General features: G+C 38.6%; 1 protein-coding gene across 1 annotated transcript in view; it reads right to left on the bottom strand.

Annotated features, from left to right (window-relative positions):
- Positions 1-10,949, bottom strand: part of znf609b (zinc finger protein 609b) — a 93,711-nt gene that overhangs the window by 64,992 nt on the left and 17,770 nt on the right. Inside the window, exon 2 of the mRNA XM_008404680.2 lies at positions 1,547-2,427. Coding sequence (XP_008402902.1) covers positions 1,547-2,299 — 753 coding nt within the window. The 5' untranslated portion in view covers positions 2,300-2,427. The remainder of the gene's footprint in view (positions 1-1,546; positions 2,428-10,949) is intronic.

The raw sequence follows: 10,949 nt of genomic DNA on the forward strand, positions 1-10,949 counted from the left end.
TGATCAAGCCATCAACCTAAATGCATTCTTCTGGCTGTACTTGACGTTGCTTTTTCTCTTATGGAACGACAAGTTATACAGAAACATACATCAAAGAAAAGCAAACTGCCTAACAAGAATTAAATGCTCTTTTTGTGCATTTTCCTTCAACTGGGCTTACCTGACTATATAAAAGCCTCTTCAAGTCAATATTGATTAACGCTGCTTTTGAATCACACCTCACCACCCTCTTGTTTTCAAGGATACATTTCAACAGCCTGCAGCTACAAAGCAGTTCTGACCTCTGTCTTTTATTCATTGCTGCCTGTTGTTCTTGTTGGTTCTCCCAAAAAAAGGTCCTTTAATTCTAAATACACTATGACTACAAAGACTTTCCTAAAATTCATTTCATAGCTGTCCAGCCACAGGAGGCTCTACAGCTTGTGTTCATGACTGGGTGTCCTGGATTTAAGGAATCAAACAGGCTTCCTTGTCGCCCATCCCCCACGCCACTTTCAGAGCACCAGGAAAACAGAGGAAGGCGTGCTGAGCACCAGCTCCCCCTCCACACACACTGCTCCACCAGGCATTGCCAGGGCTTGTGGGATTAAGAATGGAACACGATGACAGACAAAAACAGTCCTCTGCACTTCCCCACTCTGCTGTCTTTTATACCGCAAGAGCATAAAAAGGCTGCTATGAAGCATACAAAAGACACAGTGATAGATCCGCTCTGAGTGAACAAGATAAGTGTGGGTGAATAGCTACACAGATCTTTATATTATTCTTGTATGACAATGTCAGCGTCGAAATTGTTCAACAACAAAAAGAAAAAGTGGAACACGCTTCGACGTTTGCTTGACTTCGCAGGCGAAATGCTTTGTACCGCCCAAGGCTGACAGTGTCGATTGTCTTACGGTCCGCAATTAATTCTTCACTGGCTAATGTGAAGAACTTTAGTTAACTGTTACTTAACAGGCCTTGAGAAGTGTTTCAAATGGGAAATAAACTGTCCATTCCTTTAAGATAAATAAAGCCTTTGCAGTCAAGTCGGGAAAAAGAACATCGCCACTGTGTGGACCATTTCCTGTGACGGGTCACGGCATCCCATTCGTCAAGGGTGCTCTCATTCATAGGATGGTAATAAAAGAGAAAACAGCAGTGGGCCTCTTTGCATGCATCACATGTCAGATTGCTTTAGGGAATGCAATGCATCTCCATGCCTGCTGAAAGCAACAGGCTGTCAAAGAGCAATGTCAAGAAGCCCAAAGCGCTGGTTCAGATTGCATTAAATAGATATCAATGAAAGACAGTTTTGTTTTAAAGAGCTGCATCCATGGCTTCTAAAACTCACTAGAGAAAACAGAAAAGCCGTGGTATTCTAAACACGCCAATCAGTCTTTTCATTCTACTTTTTTTTCTTTTTCCTTTGGTTAAAATGTCAATGCTTTGATCTAAAGAAGAAACAATACGTATACATCCATGCAATTTGAATGTGATCCGTCAGAGCAAAAGGCGATGATAGAGATTCAACAAACATCACAACGGAGTAAAATGAACAACCTACCTTCTCATTTTTAATCTTCTTTAACGTCTTGCATTCACTGTTAACATTTTCCACCTCATCTGGTTCAGTTTTGGAGGTCAAAGCTGGTACTATCCCAACAGATTCAAGTGCAATATTCCCCATTTGATTAGCATCTGCCAAGTCTGTTGATTGTGTGTTCTCAAAGGATGCATTACGACTATTTCCCAAAGCAACTTGGGCCTGAGATACGTCCTTCTCAGAGACACCAATTGCCACGACTGGGGCGCCATCTGTTTTGTCTTTCTTATTTTTCCCCCCGGCTCCTTCCTTGTCTTTTTTACCACCGAGAACACCTCGGGAGGCCTTGCCCCCTTTTTCCATGTTCTTCCCGGAGGTGGAATTGTTGCCGGCAGCGACCGCGCTTGCTGCTGCACCTGTTGGTTCCCCTTGAGTCCGTCCGGTGGGCTCCTTTTTCCCCCCATCCGCGGAAGCTTTGCTGCTATTGTCTTTAGAGTTCTTGCTGCGCTTGTATTTGGATTTGCTCTCCTTGCCTTGAGCGCCGGAGACCGGGCTGACGAATCGTATGTTGTCGGGCAACGCTGCCACTGCGCTGGGTGGTGCCGCCATGCTGTCCTTGGTGCCAGACATCTCAAGTTTGTCCTTCTCTAAGTCCGCGTCGAGGTCGATGATCAGATTTCCAACACCGATATCCCACTCATCCCCGCTGTCGTAAGTGTCCACCGCATTCGAGTCCACACCTTTCCCGCCTGCAGTGCCACCACTTAGGGACATTTTAGTGCCAACGGCCCAGGAATGCCTCGGTGAGGTCCGACACCCTCTCGGACGGTTGGGAGTCAGGGGCAAGGGTCAGAGAATCTTCACGTTCTACTCCTTTCTGTCCCATTTAACCACATTGTGTCCTAGAAAGAAAGAGAGAAAGAAAAGGCACAAATTAATCCAACAATTCAGACACAGAGCAGCGACAGCATCTCAGAACACAGCAGCTCATTGTAAAACAAACGTTTGATCGCGAGCCAGTAATTCTTGGATGATCACTGTGCAAACCACCACGGTAATACCCACTGGTAACAGCTCCGCTCCGAAACCCGCTCTCCATAATCACTTCCCACGGTCGTCATGGCAACCGTGGGAAATGTAGCCTAAATCCTGCTTTGACAGCCAAGGTGGCCCCCGCTGTTCTGAATGACTGACTTTCTTTTCACAAAGCGCCGCAGATAGTGTCACTGCTGATAAATAAGTAGCTGGCCGATCGCACAGCCCACATGCTTTATAGAGCTGTGCCTTTTCAACTCTAGAGCACAACAGTCATGATTCAGGAGAAAAAGCAGGCTGCTGCATTTGCTTACAGAGCATAAAACAAAGGTAATTGTTTTAAAGTAAATCAATACTATGGTTTTACACAAATTTCACTTGTATCTGATTGTAGACGAGTTGGAAATCAGCAGGAAAAAAAAGCAAGGGGTAATCATGTGGATTTTGGATTGTTCTCTCCAAATATTAATGAATAATGAATTGAATAAATACAGTGACTGGTTGCAGAAAGCTACATGAAAACGACAGATCAAAGTGAGCCGGTTGTGTCCATTTGTGTAAAATATTTCCTACATCTTTTTTTGCATATGCGACATTTGAAAAAATCCTGGGAAAGATGGGAGAAAAAAACGGGGAAGGAAATAGATGTCTCAATGGGAATCACACAAGCTCATCAGCTGCAGTTTACAGCTGCACTAGCGCTATCACAGTTTTTCCACATTATGCTTTAACCTTCACTAATATGTCACACTGGAAATGGAAACATTTTAAAAATAAGCTGCATTAGGAACTGAGGAATTTCTGTAACCATTATATTTTATTTTGTACTATATCTAGTGGAGTAAAATCAAATAAAATTTTATTTGTATAGCATATTTCAGCTACAAGGCTTTACATCACAAGCACAAAAACACAAAGTATTGCAACATAGAATCAATCAAAATATTACATTAAGTTAAGTGCCATCGTTAAATTTGCAATTGATTACATTTCAAATGCAACTCTAAACAGGTGGTGTTTTAGTCTAGATTTAAAGGAAGTCAGTGTTTCAGCTGTTTTACTGTCATGAAGTTTGAGTCATGAAAAAATGGCTTTATATGAATTTTAAGGTATAAGCCAGCCTATTTTACTTTCTTTTATTCCAAAACAAGAAGACCACAAGTTCTGCACAACAGATATTACTTCTTTTTTTCCCCATACATAGGCATAACTGCTAAAACACTGCATAGTGCTCCTTTGAACAAAATAATATGCTGATTCGGGATGGCAATTATCAAATTGTGTCCCTATATGGTGAATTTTGATCCAACATGACAGAGATAAATTCTGCATTGAGACGTTTATAAACTCTTTTTTTTAAAAATCACTATTTTTGGGACTGCCAAGTTTACATTTCATTCCACTGCATGAAAACAGAAGTAAAAATATAAATCCTTAGTATGGATTTATTGCTGTTATTGTGTGTACTTTACGGAGAAAACTGCACTATTTAATGTCTTGAAGTAGCCTATTCAATAGTTCCTACGTTTTTCTGCATGCTACATACAAAACAAAAAAATAAATGTCATGGAGTGAAAATAGGAAAGGCTACTCTTCTAGTATGGGTGTATTTGAGACATTTAGAACAAAAATAATTATTGATATACTGAAAAATGTGACAAGATATAAGCATTTCATATAAGTCATAGTGGATTCCGAGATAACTGGGTTATCTTTGTTTGAATTAGATTTTTTTTTAAATGACACAGAAAAATGCATGTGTTGCTACATCAGGCTAGTGGTGAAACGGTCCACAAAGAACAGTCAGACATTTAATTTCAAATTCACACAGGCCGATAAAAACTTTTAAGTTTTATAGAATCACATATAAAGTTAATTTGTTCATCAAGAATGTCTCTCAAGTTCAAGTGTCTAATCGTCTACCCGATTCATTTACTTGTGTTATATTCAGCCAGGCTAAACTACAAATGTTCACTCACTTTGACGTTTAAAGCATGTGTTACTTTGACTCATTCAGACTGAATTCCCACCACATCTGAAGGTCCTTTCACTTTGTTACCGTTGGCAAAACTAATTAGGTCAGATTTTCGGTATGCTGCTACGACAAAGAAACCTTGTTGCTAGTTTTTGAATTTTAGAGTTAGAGTTAAAGTACATGAAAAAAACACATCTCTAGACACAGAGGACTGTTCCTTTTCATTAAACATCACTCATCTGTCATTAGACTAACACTGCAGAAGGGTCACAGATTGCAACCCCCTGCCCTGCAGTGACGGAGGTAAAACTGTTGAACAATCATTTAATCACTGCGCCTACTTCTTCCTCACAGATGGTTCCCCAAAGGAACAACAGGCAGTGGTAGGTTTTTGGTGGGCGGAGAGCTACAGCTGTCCCCGTAAAGCTGCTTTAACAGTTGTGAGGTCCAATTTGTCCAACACCTCCACAAAGGAAAGATTGTAACTCTATCAGCAGTTGACCCACTGTACACCCCCCTTAGCTAGAACTGCAGTGCAAGTCTCTTTTGGGAAAGAAAAAAAATAAATAAATCTGTTGAGTAAATGCCCCAGCAAGTGCCTCATTGAGCGAAAGCCATGCCTGCTGCAGAAGTCCCACAGGGCTTGTCCTTTTCTTTTTTTATTTTTACAGATCAAGTTTCACTTTGCTTATCTATCAGCAGCCATGTAGGGGTGACTCTGGCTTGACGGTGCTAATGTGAAGACAAGGAATAGTAAGTTCACCAGGCAATACAACTAAATTAGATAAGGAAGTGGGGGAGTCTTCTGAGTCACGAAACAAAAAGAACCAAGGCAATTCCCCAGTTTTTTAAGAGTGTTTCCAAACCTGAAAGTTTGCTTTGATTAGGGAACAAAATTTCAACATTTGTTACATTTTCAGCTGGTGTGGTTCGCTTTCACAATGCGCTGTACCAAACAATATGAAAATTAATTTACATTGTGGCGCCACTGCACCAAGAACTACTGAAGGAAACAACAAAAACCTCAGAAGAAGACATGAGTTCCATTTCCATCTTCACGAAATGTAAACAAAAATGAAGTAGCATCAAATTTTGTAGGATTTCTCGTTTGTCTTTGGTTAAAGACCAGGGGCCATTTTCTAGTGAACATGAAACTCACACATTTGTTTTGGCTGTATTTACCCAGAATGCCCAGAATGCAGGAAGCTATAGTCTGCTTCCTGCTTTTGGAGCGGTCTCTTGTCCACTTGAATTCCCATATAAATTCGAGACATGGTAGAGTTCACTTTAATTGAACCAAGACCTAGGTTTTTAGGCAGACCAGAGTATACTTTTTTTGGTCCTAACAAGAGTTTGACTCTCCCAACAAACCAGACTTCCTAAGCAAATGGACAAGAGTTTGCTTAAAGTGGTCTGAACCCCCACACTGTTTCAAAGCAATGGCTGGAGATCAATAAGGCTTCTGAGAATACAAGTCACTGCTAGCATTAACTGTGGTCAACTGAAGGACTCAAATGCAACCACATAAAAGCTATAAATCAAAACCAAAAAACATAATGGCTTATGACAGACAGCATTTGTTTCAAATAACAGTGTAGAGTTTATATTTACTGTTTAGCAGATGCTCCCAATGTCAAGATGAGGCAAAAACATTGATTGTTAAATGTTAAAGTTGAAAATTCTAGGAATATATTAAGTAACAGGAGTTGGATATTTGCTAAAAAAAAATCAATCTTTATTGGCTTTTCTCCACTATGGTAGCTGGTATAATTAAAATTATAAAAGACCTTACAGTCTCATTATGCTTGTACTTTTTCATTGAGGTACAAAGCCACTCACAATTATTATTTCTCATGTCTAATCCCAAGTGCTCAAAATCTTAAGGACAGAGAGGAGATTCGCCAAAGTTACTTTTAATTGTCTTGTACAGACGGAGAAGAAATCACGGGAGATTTTAATCTCTGAAATGCATGCCCTGCATAGTTGCAGTGCTATGCGTTGTTCCAGCTCCAACTAGTCAGACGATGAGTTTTCACGAGGAACTGGGCCAGAGCCATCCTCCCACGCGTTACTGAAACAATAAACCAAAGGGCAGGAGCAAAGAGACAGTTTGTTTATCTTCTGTCAACTTCATATTCTTTCAAATTGAGAATGTATACGTTTACTGACTTTGGTCAGGAAAAATAAACAGTTTGGAGACCTACTGTTAGGGTCTCAGATGTAATTTGACTTAAGAGACATGGTTATTAGTTGTGAGAAAAAAAACGGATTATTTAAATTTGTTTATAAAGTTTGAGTCTATTCATTCCAAGGAATCTATCAAACAGGTCATCAATGGTATAGGTCTGCTTTTTTGGTAGATTTTCCACCATCTGAGGAAAGGAAAATAGTCGTCGCAATTTTCAGCAACAGTATCGCAACTACATGTTTTCCTGATACTCTGCAGCCCAACATAATACAAATAGGTAAATTTTTAACTAAACTGTGCACTTCCTGCATTTCCATTGACAATTTAGCAGCATGAATTGGAAATACGAAAATAAATTTGCACAATGGAAACCTTGCCAATTCAGGAAAAACTGTTTTTTGGATAAAAAGTCATGGAACAAGGTTCAAATGTCGAAATTAATGTATTGCGCAAAACTGCAAAGGAAGCAGTTTTTTCGCATCACACGAGTCATAATCAACAACCAGATTTTACTACTGGCAGAAATGACAAAGAAGATGTCAGGAAGTGGTAGGAGGATGAGGGTGCGGCATGTTTTTAATGACTCATCCCGTAAACAAACTTATTCAAGTGATTCTAATTGCATTTTGTATTTACTGCAATAGACATTTGCACACACTTGTAATGGAAACCAGGCTAATTTGCAAATAACTGCAAAAGTCTTGCTGATGAACTTTAGCTTTTAATCTGCTGGATTGACATGAGGGATCTAAGAACATGTACTTTATAACCATATGTCAACTGAATAACAAAGTGCCTCAGCACTTTGAAGTCAAAGCGGGGCTTAATGTCAACCAACGAACCACAAATCATTCAGATAGGGATCACCTGCATTATTTTCACACTTCCAAATGTTCAAAAACTGAAAATCACACTTTTTCAGTGTGTAAACCGATCAACAAACGGCATACTCTTTGATTCATGTTTTAAGTTGAATACAAATCCAATAAAGGTTGGGAACACATGCTTTGATGCGTAAATTGCAGTAATCTTGTATTCTTTTCATTCTCTGTTGGATACAGAACTACCACTTCAATCAAAGAACCGGTAGCACTTCTTGTTCAGGGTTTGTTACATTTCATTCTTGAAAGGAGCAGAAAAATCTGTAGCAGCAAGTAAAAGCCTCATCGGTGCATCCACCCACTGGCCGTTCTGTCTCACGTCCCTAAGATACAGCCGTTTCAGAAGGACTGGGTCATCATTAAACAAGTTATTGTTAGCAGAGTGACTCATCAAATTACTCAACATATTTGACATAAATTAGTTGCGATGGCTTTGGAGAAAGTCTAAGAGTCCTCACTGCATCTGAGGATAAAGATAATTAGGGGTCTCTGACTTCCACAATGCAGAAAACACAGAAGGAAAGTTAACACGGTTGAATGTAAGACTTAAGTTTTGTCAGCACCAGTTGACTGGTGGAACAAGGATGTTACAACCACTTGTAGTGAAGAATAAAACAGATAAAAGAAATAGAAATAAACAAAGGCTCTGATCGTTATGGAAGGTTTTACCGTTTGCTGGTTTTCCTGCGTGACGTATTTTGGTGTTCAGTTAACTCCAAAACGGAGATTTTATAAAATGTGAAAACATGATTATTTGCTTTGCGCCGATTGAGTTCTTTAAATGATAAAAGAAAAAAATGACAGTGAAAAACTTTTAAACACCTTATAAAATCATTTAATACTCCGTGGAATTACAGCAGTTATATTTGTGAAACATGAATAACAGCAAATGTGGATTTCTGGTTATGAATTTGTTGAACTGTTTTAATTACCTCCATAATCACACCCCTTTTGGGTAAATAAATATGGTTAAAATGGAAAAAATTGGAATTCAGAGAAATAAAAACGGGAAAAGTGGAATGAAACGGAAAATAAAATGGCTTTCATAGGGCCCTAGACACTGTTCCCTGGCCAAAGTGCTAAGTAGGAAAATTTTGCATTTAATAACAAATCCACATCTTTTTAAGCAAAACATTCTTGTCACCTGGAATTTGTTCTTTTCTACTATATTTTTCCTTAAGATATTGCCTTTTTACTCTATCGCTGAGCCGTAAAAATAAATATATATAAATTTATAGGCCTTGAGTACTTTCAACTTGGCAACTTTGGCCCACGTGAAAAAAAAGTTTGGACACCACTGGCCTTAAAGCATTTACTTTTTGAGATACATAAAATTTTATGTGCACCTTATTTAGTTCCTACCACATGCTTAGAGCCAGAAAAGCCCCATTCACAATATGCTTTAATAAAACCTAGCTGCTTTCTTTTGACACACCACAGTAACGATAGCAAAGAATGAAAATATCCTGTCTTCACTTACTGTGAAATGTAGATCTGTGATTTGACATCCTATCAAAGCAAACCAGTGAAATCTGTCAACTGTGTTGCTTAGTGTCCTGGTTAACTAATGATATTGGCATAAAATGATTGTTTATTTATTTATTTATTATTATTTTAAGCATTCAATCGCCATATAAACGGTTTTCTGATGGAGAATGAAAGTTGTAAGCAAACACAATGACTCAACTTGTAAAACATCTTTTTTTTTCTCTGCAGGTCATGTAAAAGGGAACACCTTATCTGGAAAGGCTCAACAGAAACCTTAATGTAATTGGATTGTGCGCTTGAGCTGGTTACCAGAATAGAAATGCACCCAGCCAATCCAGGAGATGGGAATCAGAAGTCTGTAGGGTGGCTGGATTCCTCATTGGTTAATAATTTCACCAACAGAAAAAAAGAAAACTGTCAGTCTCTTGGCATCATTCTTACATCAGAACTGGATCCAAAATGCAGTTTTGTGAAAATAAGCAACATCCATAAGGTTTCTCTTACTGACAAGGCTACAAGTAGAAACTGAATGAATTTAGCATATAATTATTTGCAAACCTGTATTGAAATGTAAAATATTTAATAACCGTAGAAGAATGGAGTATTCGAGAAACTGCGTCTTCTCTTCTTCACTTCCTCTCAAGAAGAGTCTGTGCACAACTTTTAGACAAATTACATAAGTCACTGATCAGTCTGTGTTTTTCTGTAAGCTCACCCCCGCCCAAAACAATTTTAAATCTCATCTAGCATCTTTTGAGAGCTGGAGACTTGAGTGAGAATCAATCATGCATATTCAAAACTTTGCCCACGGGGGTGTGCACACAAAAAACAGCATGACTATTAGCCAGAGCCGTGATTGCAAAGAAACACTTTAAAATCCAGTTTGCTTTTATTATATTCGAGAGAGAGAAAAAAAAACGCTAGCTTGATTGCAGCAGAGCTGTAATTCCAAAAGAGACAATCTATCTTTGATAAAACTATATCAATCAATACAAATTTATTTCCATAGCACATTTCAGCTATAGAAATGTGCATCATACAGTCACCACTTAAGAAACAAGCAATAAACATTACATAATGTCAAAAGCCATCATCAAAATCATCAAGTAAATACACAAACATGTTGATCGATGTTCCACTTACTATTAATCAAAACAGCTGGAATTGTAATCTTTATTTGAAGAAAAGTCAATGTTTTGGCTGTTTGCAGTTTTCTGGACGTTTGTTCCAGATTTGTGGTGCATATCAGCTGAATGCTGCTTCTCCATGTTTTCTGGGGATGCAGAGCAGAAGACCTGAGAGGTCTGGAAGGTTGATATAGCAGTGACAGCAGATGTCTAATGTATTGTGGTACTAAGCCATTCAGTGATTTATAATCTAGCAATATGTTGAAGTCTATTCCTTGAGCTACAGAGAGCCAGTGTAAAGGTTTTAAAACTGTAGCGATGTGCTCCATCGTCCTGGTTTTGGTGAGAACTTAATGCGTTGGTGCAACAACCTCTCAATATTTGCTGGTGACCTATAATTTGTATATTTAACCAAAATTGCTCAATATTATAAATATATGAGTGGAGAACCCTGGTATAAAATTAAACTGGGATGCAAGTTTCAATCGTTTGCTGTGTTTAGCAGCAAAATTAATAAGGTCCATTGGCCTCACTTTGCTCATGAGCTGTGGAACAACTGAGACTCCTCTTATCATGCACAACCATATCAATGCCTTCCTTTTATAAAAAAACATGCCAAATTAATGTATGATCATTTCTGAAGGGTTTGCTAGAAATTGAGATGCATTCACATTAGTGCAACAATAAAAATACAGGACTGTCAAAACAGCAGGCACAGCAGATTATATAT

Source organism: Poecilia reticulata, linkage group LG3, assembly GCF_000633615.1.
Source record: "Poecilia reticulata strain Guanapo linkage group LG3, Guppy_female_1.0+MT, whole genome shotgun sequence".
Classification (NCBI taxonomy): domain Eukaryota; kingdom Metazoa; phylum Chordata; class Actinopteri; order Cyprinodontiformes; family Poeciliidae; genus Poecilia; species Poecilia reticulata.